This window comes from Microtus pennsylvanicus, chromosome 7 (assembly GCF_037038515.1).
Source record: "Microtus pennsylvanicus isolate mMicPen1 chromosome 7, mMicPen1.hap1, whole genome shotgun sequence".
NCBI lineage: Eukaryota > Metazoa > Chordata > Mammalia > Rodentia > Cricetidae > Microtus > Microtus pennsylvanicus.
The window spans coordinates 11,352,608-11,374,550 of NC_134585.1; the positions used below are offsets into that span (position 1 = coordinate 11,352,608).

Sequence of the window (21,943 nt, forward strand, 5' to 3'; positions counted from 1 at the left end):
TCTAACTGTCCCTCTGGACAGCTGCCACACTCGGAACTCTGACAGCTCAGGAATAAGTCACTTCTCGGTTATGCACCAGAAAGGCCTCTTACGTACGATGATAATCCTTTATTAAGATTTTGCCTATTGATGTTACAGTTCCCTCTCCACTCTCATCCATATTTTTCTTCTCCCCCCACATCCACATAAAATAAAAGTAAATCCAGGGCCTCATATATGTCACACATGTTTTCAGCCACTGAGCTACATCCCAGCCATGATTATATATATGGAACTCACTCTGTAGACCAGGCTGGCCTCAAACTCAGAGATCTGCCTGTCTCTGCTTCCTAAGTGCTGGGATTAAAGGGCATGCACCACCACATTGAACTTTTTTAAATCAGTGTGTGTGTGTGTGTGTGTGTGTGTGTGTGTGTGTGTGTGAGAGAGAGAGAGAGAGAGAGAGAGAGAGAGAGAGAGAGAGAGAGAGAGAGAATGTTTGTGTACTCAAGTGAGCACAGGTGTACAGGTCAGGGACACACCTTTAAGAGTTGGTTCTTCTCTTCAACCTTAGAGAGAGAGAGAGAGAGAGAGAGAGAGAGAGAGAGAGAGAGAGAGAGAGAGAGAATGTTTGTGTACTCAAGTGAGCACAGGTGTACAGGTCAGGGACACACCTTTAAGAGTTGGTTCTTCTCTTCAACCTTAGGTTGCAAGAGTGAGTTCAGATTATTCAGGCATGCATGGCAAATACTTCTACCCAGTCACTCATAAACCCATGATATTGTTAAATGATATGAATTAACTTCAGTAATAAAATAATGGTATGAAGTATTATTAAAGCACATAATATTTTCTAAAGTTGGATAAAATGAGACAAAACAATGGAGAGGACAGAATAAAATGAGGTATGGGACAGCGGGACAGCCTATGGCAGCCAATAGCTAATGTCTCCACTAGGAAACATTACCCCAAAATTGTTAGTAAAGTCAGGGCCCATGAAATAAAGTGTTCAAAATTTATTCATTAATCAATTATCATCTTATAAGATAAACCATGAATCAGGGTATTTTTCTAGATAATGAAGATATAAAGAAAAAGAGACATAGTTTCCACATTCTTAGAGATTTTTTTTAAAAAAAAAGTTATGACTGCACTGAACTAGCAAAGCAGGATAGTGTCGTGGTCAAAGGATTCAACTAGAGGCTGCCTCACGGGAAAGCTACAAGCTACTTCAGACCTCCTTGAACTGGACGCTGAGGGCTAGACAGGCCTCCCAGTACAATCACGGCAAAGAGAACAGGACGAGTGGACAAGTCATGGCCCGGTTCCCTGCCGACAGAAACAAAGGTGATGAAACCAGCAGGGAAGGCTGGCTCCTTGTCAGCTCCCAGGGGGTGAATGCAGACACCCGGACACAGACAGCAGAAGGACAGAAGCTGAGGACACTGGGTCCACTGATGGACAGAGTTGTTTGTTGTTTCGTTTTGATTCCAGGGTGCCTCCCCATTTAGACCTTGTTGGCCTGCAATTTGCTACGAGACCAGGCTAGCCTTGAACTCACAAAGTTACCTGCCCAAGATATTTTATAAGAAAAACAGTGAAACAAAACAAAATTCGCTTTGAGGGGCTGGAGAGATGGCTCAGTGGTTAAGAGCATTGCCTGCTCTTCCAAAGGTCCTGAGTTCAATTCCTGGCAACCACATGGTGGCTCACAACCATCTGTAATGAGGTCTGGTGCCCTCTTCTGGGCTGCAGACATACATACAGACAGACTATTGTATACATAATTAATAAATAAATAAATTAAAAAAAATTCTCTTTGAATTCTTGGGGCTAGAGAACTGGGTCAATGGTTAAGAACACTAGCTATTCTTCCAAATGACAGAGGTTCAATTCCCAGCACCCACATGGCACCTCACAACGGTCTGTAACTCCAGCTCCAGGATATTCAAGACACATCCACACAGGCAAAACACTCATATACAAACAAAATTCAATTTTAAAAACTTGTTTTCCTTTTCTTCTGGTCACAGAGGACATCGTCAGACACAATTCACAGGACAGCCGACTGCAGGACAGCTCACCTTCAGCACCTGCCGTCACGATTCTTGCAGCCCACTAAACTCCCACGCAGTCTAATTTCACCATCCCCTTTTGTTCTGGTCCTTTTTCCATCGACCTCTACATTCATGTCCACAGATGGCACACAGTCCTTCTTAACGAGGCATCTGCTGTAGCTGGTACTACACATGAATTACTGCCCTGTCATTATTCCTTTTAAATGGAAGGAAAGCTGCCAGAGGACATGTTCAGACAGCATAAACTGTACGAAACGGGTCTTCAGGGATATGATTTAAACTTTATGATCATGTTTGTACTTTTCCTCTGAGATAAAAAGTTAAGAAATGGCAACAAGCTTTTCCTTCCCGATATCGGAGGAATGTCTATTTAAGTTCTTTTATAGACTACTGCCACTTAGCACAATGGGGGGGGTCACAGGAGAAGGAAGCATCCCCCCACTCGGGAACCTTCAAATGTGCTCCCTTCCTCTCCAGCTTTCCTAACGTGAGCGACACTGCCACCTACTGTTTTCAATTCAAATTCCACTAAAAACTATTATCTCCTTGTTTTTAAACTACAGATTAAACCTCTATTTTTACAGTGCTATTTTTGTTCGAGGAATCAGATAAATTGCTGTTGCATTATTATTCCATCTAACTTTGTTCTGAGCAGTTCTGTGCACTGCCCTTCCTGTTTAGTAATGGCTCCATAATTGTCTCGCCACCAGTGACCTGTTGCCCCTGACAAATCAAGAGTAATCCATGCTACCTCTGGTTCCATGCCCACCAATCATGCAGGTGTTACCAGGCATTACCATGGACCCAAGCTCAGGCTACGGTACTCTCAAGAACTTATTAAAATCAACAACATCCATAACAACCTTCCTAGCCTCCAAAGCCCAGGAAGCTCTCTGGGTGCCATCAGCTGCTTCCATCTGGTCCAGCATTTCCCAGTGAATAACTAAATGCGATTTTCAGAGGAAAGGAAAGTCAAGAGCAAAATAATCTGTGAAGAGACCTGGGAGCTGTGCACAGAGCCTGGCAGACACAACGACTTCCAAATGAACTTTATATGGTTTAACTTAACTTTTAAATTTTGCTCAAGTCTTTATTCTCCCCTTCTCCAAAAAAAAAAAAAAGTAAGATTTTTTTTCTTAATTCTCAAAGATATGTTCACAATAAAAAAAATAAGAAAACAGAAATTGAAACTTACATCTTTCTAGACTTCATATGAATATTATCGTTTTGGCTTGGTTTGGTTTGAACTTGGTCCTGCTGTGTTGCCCAGGCAGGCCTTAAATTCCTGCAGTGGCAAGATGTCCTTCCTGTTTCGGAACTAGAGATGTGCTACCACACCTGGCTAGCTTTCTCTCTCTTTTTTTTTTTTTTTTTTCCGAGACAGGGTTTCTCTGTGGTTTTGGAGCCTGTCCTGGAACTAGCTCTTGTAGACCAGGCTGGTCTCGAACTCACAGAGATCCGCCTGCCTCTGCCTCCCAAGTGCTGGGATTAAAGGCGTGCGCCACCACCGCCTGGCTAGCTTTCTCTTTTTTAAGCACAATAAGATTATGTTTGTACTGCTTCACAAGCCTGTAGTAAATAATGGAATCCACTATCAGCAAAGCCAGATATATAGCACCAGCTAGATGGCCCCCGAGAAAGAGCCAGATGTGCAGTACCAGCTAGATGGCCCCGGAGAAAGAGCCAGATGTGCAGCACCAGTCAGATGGCCCCGGAGAAAGAGCCAGATGTGCAGCACCAGCTAGATGGCCCCAGAGAAAGAGCCAGATGTGCAGCACCAGCTAGATGGCTCCAGAGAAAGAGCCAGATGTGCAGTACCAGCTAGATGGCCCCGGAGAAAGAGCCAGATGTGCAGCACCAGCTAGATGGCCCCAGAGAAAGAGCCAGATGTGCAGCACCAGCTAGATGGCTCCAGAGAAAGAGCCAGATGTGCAGCACCAGCTAGATGGCCCCAGAGAAAGAGCCAGATGTGCAGCACCAGCTAGATGGCTCCAGAGAAAGAGCCAGATGTGCAGCACCAGCTAGATGGCCCCAGAGAAAGAGCCAGATGTGCAGCACCAGATAAATGGCCCCGGAGAAAGAGCCAGATGTGCAGCACCAGCTAGACGGCCCCAGAGTATTCCATCAATGGAACATATCAGAACTAGCTTTTAAAATCTACTAACGGAGTTAACATAGTTCCAACTTTTTGTTAAAATACAGCAAATGTCTTTACAAAGTTGTTCAGAAAATACTTGGAGAAAAGTTCCAAAAGTAGAAATGATGACAGAACACTTACAAAAAGCAACATAGCTAATTCAGGGAATACCAGAACATGACTTGTTAAGTTTTTTGGGGTTTTGTTTTTCTGCTTTTTTGAAAAATTACTAATTTACTTATGGCTTGATAGAGTACAATGAAATCAGCAGTTTTAAAAGGAACACTGTTGTGTCTGGCTATCATTTCCACATTACATTTGAAACTTTAAGTGGTTCTAAACTACAGAAGTGCGCTATGGCTGGTTCTGTTTTGTCTTTTAGCCAACAGACTCAGATCTGTCTTTTCCAGCCTCACTGGCAAAACAGCAATAGAACAGAGGAGACCCACACTGCGTCCACAGCTATTTACTAGATTACAACGGATAAGCTGTGGGACTGGAGAGAAGGGTCAGCAGTTAAGAGCACTGGATGCACTTGTAGTAGGTTCAGTTCCCAGAACCAGCACGGTAACCCCAGTTCTGGGGGTTTCGGCACCCGCATCTGAACTCTTGGGGCACAAGACACATACACAGTGCACTTACATACATGGAAGTAAACTCATGCACATAAAATAAAATATATCTTTAAAAAATATAATAGACTATTTCCAAATGTTGTGTTAACAAAGCAGTCCTGCAGCAAGCACCCACAAGACACCTGCAAACCTATAATACTGTTCCTACAGAAGGTTCCTGGAAGACAACTGCTAATCTTTTAAAGGAGTTCTTATCAACACTCTTTTAAAAAGCTGCAGTGGTCATACTCCTTAACTGCACATAAAAATATCGCTCCCAGCGGGGCAGGGGTGGTGCACACCTTTAATCCCAGCACTTGGGCGGCAGAGGCAGGCGGATCTCTGTGAATTCAAAGCCAGCCTGGTCTGCAGAGCGAGTGCCAGGACACCCTGTCGGATGGGTGGGGGAAGGGGAAGAGGATCGCTCTCTCCTCTTGCATGCTATCAAGCTTTTTAATTTTTCACATTTGCTCAATGAATACTGGCATCTTGTTTTGCTCTTTATTTTCTTTCCTATGTCAAATATCTTTGTTTTGTCTTTTTCTGATTTGTATTTTCATAAACTTTTACTTCAATATATTATATATATTAAACTCCATTACTCTCTGTCTTATTCCCTTGAGACAGGGTCTCTCACAGAACCAAAGCTTGCTATTTCACTCAGTCTGGCTGGCCAGTGAACTCTCTCAAGCACACACAGCCATGCCCAAATTTCTATGTGATTGCTAGAATTCAAATTCAGGCCCTCGTGCTTACAGAGTAAGTTCTTTTACCCACTGTGCCAGCTCTGTCTCAACGAGACCCTGATGCTACTCACCACCACCACCACCAGCACCACCACCACCAGCACCACCACCAGCACCAGCACCACCACCACCACCACCACATCATGTTCAGACAGGGTCTCACTATGTAGCCTTGGCTGGCCTGGAACGCATTGTTTAGATCAGGCTTGTCTTGAATTCATAGAGATCACCTGCCTATGACGGGGTTAAAGGTATGTTGCACCACCACACCCAGAATAGCAGTCAGCTCCAGCTTGCTAGGGAAGATGATGAAGTCCCTAGCTTTATCTGGGGTGTTCTTCAGTTGATTTTCTTTAGTAGGCTGTTTCTTTTTTAAGATAATAAAATGCCCAGTAAGTCCTGGTTGTTATTTCTTTATTTAAGCATTAGCGACATATACACATTTCTTAATGACTGCAGGAATCACTCTTCTACCCACAGGCTTCTCATTCACGGTACAGCAACAGTAAAGGCTCTGCGATGACACGCATCAACAGGAGGACTGTACTCCAACCAAGGTGCTGGGTGGTACATCCATTTTACAGTGGGGTCAAACTGATTTCTTTTCCCTCTGTATGGTCCTCTCTCCTGGACCACATGGTAGCCTGCACTTCTGTAGGCACCATCCACTTTCCTTTCTGACACCAAGGTCATGAGAAGAGTCCTGGCACCCAGTTCTACTCCTTTATCCAGAAGATTCTCAGCCCAACAAGGGTGGAGCCAGCTAAGTCGGGAGCCTCGGTACAGTGCCCAGTGCTGAGCGGGCAGTTCTAGTCACATGCTCCCCTTCCACCCAAAGCTTGCTGGGAACATTACTTTGATTCTCACTGTTCTGGTGGTCTGTAGGTTTTTCTATTCTGTTTTATTTCTCCATACCCGATACTATCTGCTTTCCATATTCCAGAAATTACTCCAAATCACTGTCTACTGGCACAAGCCAACTGTTTTTTATCTCAGTGTTAGCGTTACAAGGCTTTTATATTTCATTCATTTTCTTTTTTTGGTGGTGGTGGGGGAAACGTGGTGATCTGAAGCCATGTTCTGAACCGGAAGTTGTGAGTTTACATCACACCTCTCTGGCTTAAATGCTAAAGCCATGGCCTAGAGCACAGAAGGCCAGGTATATACTGTATGGTGCCAGTATGATCTGGGAGTCTCCTGGGACTCTAAATGTGTTGCAAATTTGAGATTATTTCATAGGTCATTAATCTCCATTTATTTTCCTCAACTATTTTCTCCCTATACCTCATAACTGCAGAATGAGCAGATTAATCCTCAACTCCACTGCTCTTCATTTAGTTTGATATTTAAAGGATTGTAAGGTTTTTTTTTATAATACATGCTAAATCTGGAGTTGTAAAGTGTCTACTTGTTACGTTTTGTAGTTTTTATTTCCCTGCAGTTTTCTACTTGTCCTTTCATTCTGAGCATATGTCCCTCCACATTCTTGAGTTTAGGAGCTGTCGTAAATCCCTATGCATCAATTCCAGAATTTACATTGGGGTGAAAAAGTTACTCTACTTAATATGGGGTTTTTCTTGGGGTGACTGGGGAGCTATTACTATTGAATACAAGGCTTATTTAGCGACTGACGAATTGTGGTGATGACTGTTAAATTATTCTACAGAAAAAGTTTTGCTTTCTTAAATAAAAATTCTTTGTCATCAAATTCACATAGCATGTGCTGAGTTAACTCCAAATGTGAGGATTTTCTAGAGAAAAAAATTGACTGCCATCAAACTCTAGAGATCCAACATAAAGTGTCAAATTTGTTTAGACCCTGACTATCATCTGAAAGACAGAGGGGGGGGCAGCACAGACATATAGTCCTAGAACTGTGGAAACTCAGAGGCAGAAAGGTGAGGAGTTTGAAACTGGTCTCAGGCCAAAACCCCAAACTGCTGGTACGAAGCTTTCCTAACATTCAAGAGGCCCTGGGACCTATCCGTAGCATTATTTTAAAAATCACTAAAGGTTGGGAGTAAATAAAGCTATAGAGACATTTTGGTGACATCTGAAAAAAATCTAATTATAGTTACTAGTTGATAGTAGGAAACTAAGAGTAATTTTGCTAGACGTGCTCAGGAACTCTTCTTTCAGGGATCATACCTAGAAATATTTGAGAATGAGGTGTCATAGGGTGGAACTTATTAAGTAGTTCAACACACACAGCGACGGTGTAAGGCTGTGAGGACTATCAAGTGTAAGCACTTCCAATATGATACATATTCACACTTTTCATCTCAAAAAGCTGGGAAAGAAGCTATATAGATTTTTTAATTACTCAGGATTTTTGGTCATTTTCTAGTTAAATTCCTTATGTTGAAAATGAACGATTTATAGAGTTCTGCTGCCCAAATCTTCATCATCTAAGATTTTTCTAGCTAGTGCTCAGTTACCACAAGATGTCGCTCTTCCCCTGTTCAAAACTAAAAGGACTGCCTGAGAACTAGGGCAGCACCGGTTTACTGGATGGACAGGACACTGAGTGAACTGCCAGAGTTAATCTGGAAAACGTAAAACCTTCTTACATGCAAGAAGCAAAATTGCCCCGTCTCTCTCTGAAGATTTATAAGCAGCTACTGGCAGAGGGTAGACATAGCGGTGTAACCACGGGTGGCTTGCCTATGTGTCTACAAACAACCTGATTTAAAAAAAAAAATCTAGCCACATTCCTATAAAAAAAACCATAATAAAACTCATTGCTTCACACATTAGCTCAAAGAGGAAGACACCAGCAGGAGACAAATAGAATAATGGCTGAATATGGTCAAAATATATTATATACACATAAAAAGATCAGAATGAAACATCCTTATGTAAGATTAATATATGCTAATAAAACTTGAAAATGTGTAATAAAGAAGAGCAAAATTAAACAAATTCTCTCAAATATAAAATATAAACTCAATCTATGGTTGGAGAGAACCTGTGTCAGACAGTTCACAGGGCTCCGACATCCTCCTCTCAACTGTGTCAGACAGTTTACAGGGCTCCGACATCCTCCTCTCAACTCTGTCAGACAGTTCACAGGGCTCCGACATCCTCCTCTCAACTGTGTCAGACAGTTTACAGGGCTCCGACATCCTCCTCTCAACTCTGTCAGACAGTTTACAGGGCTCCGACATCCTCCTCTCAACTCTGTCAGACAGTTCACAGGGCTCCGACATCCTCCTCTCAACTCTGTCAGACAGTTCACAGGGCTCCGACATCCTCCTCTCAACTCTGTCAGACAGTTCACAGGGCTCCGACATCCTCCTCTCAACTCTGTCAGACAGTTCACAGGGCTCCGACATCCTCCTCTCAACTCTGTCAGACAGTTTACAGGGCTCCGACATCCTCCTCTCAGCTCTGTCAGACAGTTCACAGGGCTCCGACATCCTCCTCTCAACTCTGTCAGACAGTTTACAGGGCTCCGACATCCTCCTCTCAGCTCTGTCAGACAGTTTACAGGGCTCCGACATCCTCCTCTCAACTCTGTCAGACAGTTTACAGGGCTCCGACATCCTCCTCTCAACTCTGTCAGACAGTTTACAGGGCTCCGACATCCTCCTCTCAACTGTGTCAGACAGTTTACAGGGCTCAGACATCCTCCTCTCAACTCTGTCAGACAGTTCACAGGGCTCCGACATCCTCCTCTCAACTCACATATGCATAGACCCACACAGAGACATGTGCACACACATACAATTTAGAAAATAAAAATGCATCTTTTTAAAAAAAACCTAAATACATATGCTTTTTAAGTTTTAAGTATTAAGTTCTTTGACTTTCTTGTCTGTTTTTTGTTCTGCCACAGATCTGACTGCAGTAGCTGAAGATGGCTCAGAACTCTAATCCATTGCTATTGAGCACTGCATCACACACATGTCACTAAGATCAGGCCAGAGGTTTTTTTAAGTTGGAGATGAGGAAGTTCATGTTAGTCTGTCTTAGTTAGGGTTTCTATTACTACAACAAAACACTGTGAACAAAGAACAAGCTGGGGAGGAAAGGGTTTATTTGGCTTACACTTCCAGATCATAGTCCATCACTGGAGGAAGTCAGAACAGGAACTCAAGCAGGGCAGGAGCCTGGAGTCAGGAGCCGATGCAGAGGCCATGAAGGATACTGCTTACTGGTTTGCTTCCCCTAGCTTGCTCTGCCTGCTTTCTTAGAGATCCCAGGACCAGCAGCCCAGGGATGGCACCACTCACAATGGGCTGGGCTTTCCCTCATTGACCACTAATTGAGAAAATGCCTTACAGTTGGATCTTGTGGAAGCATTTCCTCAACTGAGGTTCCTTCCTCTCTGATGACTCAGCCTTGTGTCAAGCTGACACAGAAAACCAGCCAGAGTACACAGTCACATCATCTTCTCAAAAATATTCTGTCCTGTCATTGGTTACTTCAACAGACAGGCCTGAGAATGCTTAACAAAACCTTAGTCAACCCACAGATTCAGGTCAGCTAACCAGAGCTCAGAATTCCCAAGCTATATCCTGAAAATTTCCCACAAATGACCTGTTCTTCTTTGACAATATCTCAAATATCCCCACCAACCTATGAATAGGCCCAATGCTGTACTTGCTAATCAACGCTGTCAAGGAATAATAAACTAATAATGTCTAAAGAAGTATTGCGCGCATCCAATAATCTGAAGACTTTAACTAGTGCGTCAGAAAAGACTACCCCATTCCCTCCAGCTCTGTAATGTAAGGACAGTGTATGAAATGAGGCTGTATTTCAGTGGTGAGAAAGTGCGATTTCCATGGACAGGCTCCTAGGCTTCATCTCCAGCATCACAGGAGGAGGCAGTAGTGATACACTGTAACCCTTGTTAGTAACTTAGGAGCTAGATGAAAGGCACACAAAGAGTTCTTTAAATGCACTGTTTGGAAATAATTTAAACTCACAAGAAGTGGCAAACAGTACAAACCCACTTATCCAGACGGCCCTGCTGTCAGCAGTGTGCTCAACTGTTCTATCAACCGCTGTCCCTTGTCTCTGTATCTACTACCCGCTAACCTCATTTTTCCCAGAACTCATTGAGGGTGCAGTAATCACAGCCCTTCATTGGAAAACTCGGTGTGTGGTTTCTAAGAACAGGGATATTTTATGCAAACACAGTGTAATTATCAACATCCTAAATGTATTATTAACATATCTTTAATCTCTTAGCCACAACTCAATTTTTGATTAGTGCCTTTATGTCATTTTTTCCCTGTAGTAATCGACCTGTCTAGACATCTAATTATCATGTCTCCTGAATCTTCTGTTGTCTGGGATACTGACATTTCCACAGCCTTTCTCTTTCATGATACTAATGTGTGCAGGGCTGCAGCACCCTCCACACCTCTGCTAGTAGACATGCATCGCCTTGTTTGTCTAATGTTTCTCAGTGGTCAGTACATGCCTCAGTCAGAACACATCTCACTTGTGCTGTGCCTAATATCCATGAGCCTCCACCACCCATACGAAAACCTCAGTCAGAACACATCTCACTTGTGCTGTGCCTAATATCCATGAGCCTCCACCACCCATCCGAAAACCTCAGTCAGAACACATCTCACTTGTGCTGGGCCTCGTAGCCATGTGCCTCCACCACCCATACGAAAACCCTAAGGACCGCTCAGCTTCCCCTACTGCACAAGCAGTTGTTTTTCTTTTCGCTCATTTGTAACTAATAAACAAACAATTCATAAGATAACAGATTAGGTTCATATAAAAAACCTGACTTCTCAACTTTCTTACAAACCCAAAATAACTACAAAATAAAGTTTAAAAAAAATCTACTCATGCAAAGTACAATGAAACTTGAAAATGGAGGTTCCATTCTACCATAATGCAACATCTTCAGGGTAATAAAATAAATTTAAAAGAAGAACAGAAACCAGTGCTCCATAATCAGGGCGCTACAGGATTGGTCCTTTCTTTTTTGTTCTGTACAGTCACAATCATTAAAAGAAAATAAATGGCTTTTCTTACGGTCTAGATAATAACTGATGCCATTAGCTCTTCATGTAAATGGTTTTGCTTAATTAGATATAATTTTCTCAAGTAACGCTTCTAGTGAACATTTGAGAACAAAACATAGAGACCCAAACAAAGTTCCCCTCACGTGGGAAGCACACTTCTGAAAGTCAGCCGTGCTACTGTGCCCAGACTGCGTGCCAGTCAGATTATTATTTCCCACACTAAACACAAGCACACGAAGGGTGGAACAGAGAGAAATGGAGAGCCTGCCTCTACTCACTCTCTAAATCAGAAATGATGAGGTTGTCGTGAAGCTTCACGGCTCGGTGCTGCTCCACTTCGTCCTCAAGCTCAAAGATAGTCTCCTTCATGTCGCTCCTTTCCGTCTCCTTCTCCTCCAGTTCCGCTCTTACTTTCTCCAGGGTCATGTTCAAATCCTCAATCTGCTTCTTGGCTTCTTCCTGGAAAGCTCGATACTCATCTTCGACCTAAAGAAATGGTAGCAGTTAAAGGGAGAGGTCTTTTAAGATAAACTCTACAAGCAGAGTATTTACTGTTTGAGATGGAGGCTAAGCGTGAGCAGCCTCAGACAGACAGAAAACCTAGCTAAACACAACATGGGGACAAACCCCACTATGTCACTGGCGGGGATTACACTGATGTACCACTGAACTTAACCAGATTATTTATGAAGCATTTGGGGGCATTTCCTCTTCTCCGGTTTGGTCTTAAAGTGTGCATTTGATGAACGACTGGCACTACCATTAAAAAAAAATGCTGTACTTATGACAAAAAAAACCCCTCAAATCAAATATGAAACCATTAAAAAAAAATTAAGACTAGCAATCTGGCTCAGCAGGTGAAGTGCTAGCTGCCAAGCCCGAGGACCTGAGTTCAATTCCCAGAGCCCACATGGTGGAGGAAGAGGACATACTCCAAGTCCCCTTCTGGCCTCCTCGTGTGACTCACAGCACATTCACACAGACACACATACAAAAAGTAAGTAAAACATAGCTTTTCATTTTTTAGTCTTTCTCTAGTCGTAGCGCCCCTCAACATGTACCTCCTAACTGTATCTCTGAAAGTGATGACTATCAACTGACAAGATGGCTCAGGAGGGAAGGGCACCACGCCAAACTGAATACCAGAGTCCAATCCTTGGAACTCGCGTGAGAGAAGGAGAAAACCAACTCCCACAAGTTGTCCTGACTGACACCGCCCCGCCCCCAGCAACACACATACACTCTATCTCCCCACCTCTGATGTCCTGAACCCCCAGCACACACACACACTCTATCTCCCCACCTCTGATGTCCTGAACCCCCAGCACACACACACACTCTACCTCCCCACCTCTGATGTCCTGAACCCCCAGCACACACACATACTCTATCTCCCCACCTCTGATGTCCTGATCCCCCAGCACACACACACACTCTATCTCCCCACCTCTGAAGTCCTGATCCCCCAGCACACACACACACTCTACCTCCCCACCTCTGATGTCCTGAACCCCCAGCACACACACACACTCTATATCCCCACCTCTGATGTCCTGAACCCCCAGCACACACACATACTCTATCTCCCCACCTCTGATGTCCTGAACCCCCAGCACACACACATACTCTATCTCCCCACCTCTGATGTCCTGATCCCCCAGCACACACACACACTCTATCTCCCCACCTCTGAAGTCCTGATCCCCCAGCACACACACACACTCTACCTCCCCACCTCTGATGTCCTGAACCCCCAGCACACACACACACTCTATATCCCCACCTCTGATGTCCTGAACCCCCAGCACACACACATACTCTATCTCCCCACCTCTGATGTCCTGAACCCCCAGAAACACACACATACTCTACCTCCCCGCCTCTGATGTCCTGAACCCCCAGCACACACACACACTCTACCTCCCCACCTCTGATGTCCTGAACCCCCAGCACACACACACACTCTACCTCCCCACCTCTGATGTCCTGAACCCCCAGCACACACACACACTATACCTCCCCACCTCTGATGTCCTGAACCCCCAGCACACACACACACTATACCTCCCCACCTCTGATGTCCTGAACCCCCAGCACACACACACACACACACTCTATCTCCCCACCTGATGTCCTGAACCCCCAGCACACACACACACTATACCTCCCCACCTCTGATGTCCTGATCCCCCAGCACACACACATACTCTATCTCCCCACCTGATGTCCTGAACCCCCAGCAACACACACACACTCTACCTCCCCACCTCTGATGTCCTGAACCCCCAGCAACACACACACATACTCTACCTCCCCACCTGATGTCCTGAACCCCCAGCACACACACACACTCTACCTCCCCACCTCTGATGTCCTGAACCCCCAGCAACACACACACATACTCTACCTCCCCACCTCTGATGTCCTGAACCCCCAGCACACACACACACTCTATCTCCCCACCTCTGATGTCCTGAACCCCCAGCAACACACACACATACTTTACCTCCCCACCTGATGTCCTGAACCCCCAGCACACACACATACTCTACCTCCCCACCTCTGATGTAAACCAAAGATGCACTAGAACTTCTCTCTTTAAAACTCAAGGCACTTGGGTGGGGAAGATCTCAGCAATCAAGAGTACTTCCTGTCCTTCTACAGCCCTAGTTCAGTTCCCAGCACCCATGTCAGGAGTCTCAAGAAGTGACTGTAACTCCAGCTTCAAGGACTCTAACACCCCCTTCTAGCTTCTGTGGGCTGGGCACATACAAATGCGTCATAACAACACAAGCACACACACACACACACACACACACATTAAAAAAAGAACCAAAATATCAGATGGAATAGATAACTTGTACAAAAACACTCACTTCCATGATCATTCAGGATATAGAACCCCGGTCAGAACACCAGTAACCTAACCAGCCATTCTGACTTAGTCTTCACTATTTGCGGTGGTTAGAAAGAAAATGGCCCCCAAAGAGAAAGGCACTATTAGGAGGTGTAGCCTTGCTAGAGGAAGTATATCATTGCGAAAAGATGCTCTGAGGTCTCGTGTGTGTGTGTGTGTGTGTGTGTGTGTATGCACTCAAGATACCACCCACTGTTCAGTTAACTTCCTGTTGCCTGCAAAATGTAGCCAACTCATTCCTTCCTCAGCACCGCATTTGCCTGCATGCCGCTATGTCCTGCCATGATGACAATGGACCTCTGAAACTAGGCCACACCTCAATTACAGGTTTTCCTTTAGAAGGGTTGTCACGGTGACACAACGGAAACCCTAACTAGGAACCACTACACTGAACATCTGTGGCATAAGCAACAAATCTAGAGGAAGGAATCATCTCTAAGCTCTCTGCCAGCAACAAACCCCACACCTTCAAGAAACAGGAGTAACCATGCTCTTAAAAAGTAGAATTAACTCACAATAAAACATTGAGAAAACTACAACTATAGCAAGACAAAAGGCAGCAGACACTGCCAATCCTTGAAAACTGAAATCCTGACTCAGCATATACCCCGTGCCATAGTATAATAAAGATGAGGATATAAAATTCTCTATTGCCCAGAAAAAGGCACAAATTCATTTTAACTATAAACCATCTGGGAAGAAAATGAAAAGCGAAAAGAAAATTTTTATTCTATTTAAGGCAGCACATTTTAGAACTTGAGATGATTGTCAATAAAAGGCAATGGCACATTAAGCAACCACTTCTGTTTCTCAACAAGCTTGCTTTGTATGGCAACTGTGTAATGCCAAATGAGGGCATCTTTACTTGGGCAATACCTTAGCAATGGTGTCCTGTAATCGATTGGCATCGTTCCGGGTATGAGCCAGATCTTCCTGCAGGCTACTGGCCAAAGTCTCCGCCTTTTCCTTGTCCAACCTAACGCTCTCCAGGAGGTCCTGGATATCAGATTTGTCTCCAGAGTTATGAATGGAGTACAGCTCGGCCACTTTCTGCTTTTCATTCTCCAGCTGGGCCTTCAGGCGATTCATCTCTATCTGGTCACTGGCCACGGTAGCTTTGTACTCCTCCAGCGTGGCTGCCAGGGCTGCTTTGCCCTTCTGCTCAGACTCAATAATGCGCTCCATGTGGTGGCTGCGCTCTTTGAGGGCACCAATCATCTCCTGAGCTTCCTTGTTGTCCTGCTCTGCCATCTTCAGAGTGTTGCTTAAATGCTGCTGGACGCCTAGAAGCTGCTCTCGCTCAAAACGGGCGTTCTCAGCCAAATCCATGTAGCGCTGCTCTAGTTCCATGTAGCGCCCACTCTTTACATCTTCATCTATGACGTAAGAAATGTGATGCTCATCCAGAAGGGAGCGGAAATATTCAATCTGTCGGCCAAAGTGTTCCAACTTATCGCTCTGCTGACACAGTGACTCCATCAGGATGACCTTCTCCTCTCCTAGCCTCTCGTTCTCACTGTTGAGTTCTTGGGTAATCTGCTGGAGATCAGCGAGCTCTTGCAGAGTTGCCTGAAGCTCCTCGCTGGTACTGTGCTGGTTCTCTTCCATCTGGTGAATCCGTTCTGTCAGGCACGCAACGGAGACCTCGCTCGCATTCCCACTGCTCCCCTTCCGAGAGCGCTCTATGCTCGGGATGCCCTCTGACTCTGAAGACGAGGGGGCATCCAGAGCATCATCACTTGAGGTGAGGGGCTGGTACACCTCGCTGCACTCGCTGTCCAGGTTGTCCATAGAGTTACTGTGCTGATGGTCCATGAGTGTATTTTCATCTTGACTCAGGAGATCTTCCACTGACCCAGGGGCAGAACCTTCTACTGAAGATGTCAGAGTTCCTCCTCCATCGCTCTGGTTACCAGCGGTGATTTCTGGGCTCACGGACTGATAGCCAAACAATTTTTCAGAGTTGTCCAGTCTCTGCTCGAGGGAAAAGCCCAATGCATTCAATCTGTCCTTCAGCATTCTGTTTTCATTCTTCAGCTGGTTGAGCTCCTCTCGGATGGCTGTGTTCTGTTCCTGCAGCTGCAGTAGAGTAGACTCCACATCAGTTGGCTGGTGAGCAATAATGGTTTCCTTCTCTGCAGACTTTTCATCGCCTTCCAGAGGATCCTCACTAATGCCCAGCTGAGCACGCATGTCTCGGAGTTCGTTTCTCAAATGTAAGATTTCCACATCCTTGGTTTTTGCCAGTGTGAGGAGATCTTTCACCTTGGCTTCCAAGGCAGCTTTGTCACTGATCTGATTGTCCGACTTAGACTTGCTCATGCGAATATCGGAGTCTGCAGCAGTACGACTCCGAGACCGCTTAGCCAGGGCCACGTCATTAGCTCCCTGACTTACGGAGGGCAGTTTTTTGCTCTGATTTAGCCGTGTGCGTTCACGTAATCTTTCTCTGGTAGAACTGGATTCTTTATTACCGGCTGAAGTACTCCGTTTGGCTGAGGAACTAGTGCCTACATGTTTCAAACAAAGAATTTAAGATAAAATTATTAAAAACAAAATGCATGTGTTCAGAACCCAGGACTACTGAGATGAAAGCTGGGCAGCCAGCCACACTGACACAGACCATAAAAATCTACCCTTCTCATGTATAAAATCAGATGTATAGCTTCTCATTAGAAGATGATTCCCTGGTTTCAAGGACTTTTTGGGCCTGGTGGCACGTGGGACAGAACACATTCAAGGCCAGCCCAGACAACTCAGTGGCAGCCTGTCTCAAGACAAGAGGACGGAGGCTGGGGTTCAGCAGCAGGGCATCTTAGCATCTGCTAGGCGTCATGTTCCATCCCAGCATGGGGAAACAGTAGGAGGACACAGGACTACAATAATCAGGTCTAGCTCTTGTTTTTTGAAGTAAAAAATACTGCTCTTTATATTTTTTTCTATTTCTTTTACACCACGCAAAACAATCATGTCAGTTTTCAAAGGTATAAAACATTAGCAGTTAAAAATTTTTCACGATAGAGTGGTTGGCACATACCTGCAATCCTAACACAAGAGGCAGAGCAGAGGCAGGAGGATTCAATATATTGAGTTCCAGGCTAGTTGGGGATACATGCTAAGGTTCTGTTTCAACTCCAAAGTATATTCGTTCAATGAATCTGATTAATGTGTATAACACACTTTTTACAAAAGAGGCAACAGTGACTACTGGCTAAGTTATAGAGTCTACAGTCACTCACTGACAGAAATCTTGGTTCGCCCATTTTACCACAAAATCAGGGTAAGGTAGAAGTCAGACTGGTTACAAGACAGACAAAGGCAAGGAAGAGGAAGTGAGCATGACACACAAAAGGACGACAAAAAAGAAACAAGGAAAGGGGATATTTATGGAAATTAATCTAGAAGATTATTACAGCTAATCTTCTCTGTCAAGCTGACTACATCTGGAATCAACTAGACCCTAACCAGCTGGGCACAGATGTGAAGGATTTTCTTGGCTGGGTCATTTGAGGTGGAAAGATCCACCTTCTGTCTGGGCCACACCTTTGATATCAGCTTTCGCCTGTGTATCCTTGCCCTTTCTCTCTCTGGTAAGCTTTTCGATCCTGTAGCCAAGGCTGGTATTAGAGCCTACTACTTCAGGATTCAATCTCGAGGACTCCAGCTCTACACTGGGACTGCTAAGACTTCCATTCTTGTAAACTTTGTAGCCAGGTAACTGAACCAGTCAATGAAACTCAGGTAGAGCTGTGTGGTGGTTTGAATAAGAATGGCCCCATAGGCTTAGGGAGTGGCACTAGTTAAAGGATTCGGAGGTGTAGCCTTGTCAGAGAAAGTGTGTCACTGGGGGAGGACTTTGAAGTTTCGGAAGCCCAAGCTTGACCTGGAATCTCTTCTTACTGCCTACAGATCTAGAAGCAGAGCTCTCAGCTATTGCTCATCACCACGTCTGCCTGCACGCTGCCATGCTTCCTCCACGCTGATAATGGACCACACCACTGAAACTGTAAGCAAGTCCCAATGTAAATGCCTTCTTCTAGAAGAGTTGTCGCGGTCATGGTTCTCTTCACAGCAACGGGACACTGACTAAGACAGCTGTTAGGGTGGCCCTGATCCAGTGTGATCTCAGTGTGATTTGTGACTACAAAAAGAGATTAGGACAAAAGCATAGGGACACATGGTGGAGACACAGTGAGAAAGCAGCCAAACTGCCAAGACTTTGATTATAATCAAAATTACAGACTACGTTATAATAAAATAAATTTCTGTTGTGTGAACCACCCAGTCTGTGGTATTTTATTACAGTGTATTAGCAGACTGACAGAGACACACAAATCTGAACTAGAGTACCTAGTAATGAATGAATCCTAAGGTCAGTGTAACCATCAGTAGGCAACCACGTGTGCACACTGGAATGCTCGTCAATAGGCAACCACGCATGAATACTGGGATGACCACCTGCTCAGCTCTGTAAGTCACAAAGAGGAGATGGGAATAGAGTATTTCTTCTTAACATCCTTGTCCTGAGTAGAGCATTAAATGTGATGACCTCAGGCTTGGAAGTAATATACTGAAGGTTCAAACCTCATTCCATCAGCAGGTTTGTACCTTAAATAGCCTGGTACAAAATGAGCTCCCAAGAAACAAAGGATGGCTTTTGGCAAGGATATTAGGCTAATAACTTCAGTATAGTTATCTCATATCTACAATGAAGAAAATACAGCCTAAACTTCAAAAGCTACAATGACGATCAAACAAAATAATGCTTATAAAAAAAAAAGACGGAAATGTTCCCTCGCTAATCTAAACCGAATGGTGGAGTGGGATCTGGAATGTAAGAAGAAACTGCAGAAGTTCAAAGGGGCACGAGGACAGCAGGACCCTGGGCTAGGAAAGTTCAACACAAACAAAAGGGCCGAGACTACATAATGACCGAAGACGGTCTGCTATAATGGCGGCCAATTAGTTTTCTTTCATATGCCTTATCATATAAAGTGACATTTTCATGGTTTATAATTATTTATTAGTACATATTAACTGTACAAATTAGGGGTTTCATCACATGATCTTATAGTTACTGACAGTTTTGAAGGCTTTTTTTCCCCTGTAACTATAAGAGTGAAGTATGGTAATAGTCCTCCTTAGACAGTAGGATTTTCTAAGTTCATTTGTTAACTTTATTAATTAGATTAGTTTTATTATAATATAAATCATTAGATTAATATTATTAATCTAAAACAAAGAGCTAAGGAAAAGGAAGAGGGACAAATAACTCCAAGACTAATAAAGCCTCAAGTAATCATATTTAATGTTCACCTAAAATTATAGAAGATACGTGTGTGTGTGTGTGTGTGTGTGTGTGTGTGTGAGAGAGAGAGAGAGAGAGAGAGAGAGAGAGAGAGAGAGAGAGAGAGAGGAGAGAGAGAGAGAGAGAGAGAAAGAGAAACGCCACTTGGGCATTACCCATAAGAACCATAGACTAACAAAAACCCAATACCAGAAACAAGAAACTTCCTTTTTGAGTGGCTGGTCTGGGTAGTCTAAGTGACTCCCAAAACTATACAGGCTATGGCTGTTGCTCTTGGTTTCCCATCAGAGGTTGAGGGTAAGGCCCTGCTGCTGAAGAAATCACACACAGCCCACTGGACTCCGATGATTTAAGCTGGGTCTAACCTAAAAGCCTTCTTTGGAAGTCTAGCCTCCATGGTACCAGAAGTACTATGCAAACTGCCAAGGGAGGGGAGCACTTAAGAGTCCTAGCCAGCTGTGACAACCACGAGCCACAACAATGACCATCGTGGCAAGATATCCTTAAAGGTACCCTACAGTGGCTCTCACACATTGGTGGTAACCCACAGCTGTCAATGGGAGAAATTATGCCGGTACTAGAAACCCACTGAACTCCCCAGGACCAGTGAGGTCACACAAGAGACTCTACTATGCCACTTTGCTAAACCAGCATAGTTCCTTACTTTATTCTAAATCTTACCCTTATGCCACAGATAACTAACTGTGGCCATCACTCCTCAAAGAAGCCTCTCTACAAAAAACCGAAGCCATTATAGAAAATCCCAACTGGACACAATGCAAAGATCAACAATTATAGGGAACCCAGCCTGAATGGATCCATCTACATCACAGCTCCTGCATCTGGACTCAGGGAACATCACAGAATACCAGGAAGTCTCCTACAAGACTGTCTCCTCTAGAAACAGCTGCAACAAGAAGACCGACGACAGAACTAGATGGGCTAACCCGGGGGCATGATTCTCACAGAGTCCACTCCAGCCAACAGTGACTGCTGGGAGAAAGAAATTCACCTCTCCCAGGCTCAGCCCCTCACTGTCACCTAGTACAAAGTGGTCAACCTTGAAACCATTTACACAGAAACAAATAAAACACGCGTGTTCTCTCTCTCACCTGGAGGAGGGTGGATACGAAGGTGTCAGGCTGAAGTGAGCCAAAGCAGATAAGTACAAGCCACCCATACCTGTGCTAATCTTGGATTTGTTCTCCACGACGGTCATGGCAGGGGCAGGGGCTGAAGGCGCTGCGGACGAGCAGGTGCTCTTCTTTGCTTTAGCACCATTAGCCGCATTTACTCCTCCGGCCATTCCAGCTAAAAGGTCATCATTGCTCTTGGTCTAGAAGCAGGAGAAAATAAAAAGACATTGACTGGATGAAGCAAGATTAATTTGAAGGCTAAGCAAGGCTCTTGACTTTTATCCTATCCTTCAGAACTCTACTAAGACTTTCTGACATTTAATAAACAGGCAGTGCACCACTGTGCTGCACAATCAGACACCAAGTCTCTTTACAGCTGCAGGCAACCACACAAGTCTTTCTTTAGATTCTAAATCATGCACACGATAGAAGATTCTATGGATGCCTGCTGTGCCCACTTGTGCCAGATTCAGGGAGACAGGAAGGTGTCATCTACATTAAACTTTCATTTGGCTCACCACTCGTGAACGGGATCACCTCAATGAAACTACACAGGCGTACACTGCCGTAAGCTCGAAAATTGCCACTAACACTCAAGTAAAGCTTCATTACTTTAAAATGACTCTAAAAGAAATTGTTCTGAAATGCACCTTAGCTTATCTAATTCTCTAGTGCTAAATTTGCAAAAACCGGGAAACTTTTCAAGACCCAAGTAATACAGTAACAAAAACTGGGACTTCACAGGGACATCAAGGGTTAATTTCACACCACTAAGGTTTATTTCCTAACACTGATACCTTATAAAGATCACTAAAGCCAGGTGTTAGTGGCAGAGGCAGGTGGATCTCTGTGAGTTCAAGGTAAGCCTTCTCTACAAAGTGAGTTCCAGGATAGCCAGGACTGTTTCAAAGAGAAACCCTGTCTCAATAAACAAAAACAGAAACAAACAAACAAAAGATGAAGACTAAAATATGAGGATTTTTTCAAAGAAAACACACTATAGATGATGATAACAGCTTTAAAATTATTAGG

General features: G+C 44.3%; 1 protein-coding gene across 2 annotated transcripts in view; it reads right to left on the reverse strand.

The window, feature by feature from the left end:
* The window catches only part of Specc1l (sperm antigen with calponin homology and coiled-coil domains 1 like), a 104,418-nt gene that overhangs the window by 55,338 nt on the left and 27,137 nt on the right, over nucleotides 1-21,943 (reverse strand). For both annotated transcript variants that reach the window (XM_075979984.1, XM_075979983.1), the window contains exons 3-5: nucleotides 20,958-21,111; nucleotides 15,344-16,977; nucleotides 11,829-12,036 (exon numbers count right to left, since the gene is read on the reverse strand). In XM_075979984.1, coding sequence (XP_075836099.1) covers nucleotides 11,829-12,036; nucleotides 15,344-16,977; nucleotides 20,958-21,111 — 1,996 coding nt within the window. The remainder of the gene's footprint in view (nucleotides 1-11,828; nucleotides 12,037-15,343; nucleotides 16,978-20,957; nucleotides 21,112-21,943) is intronic.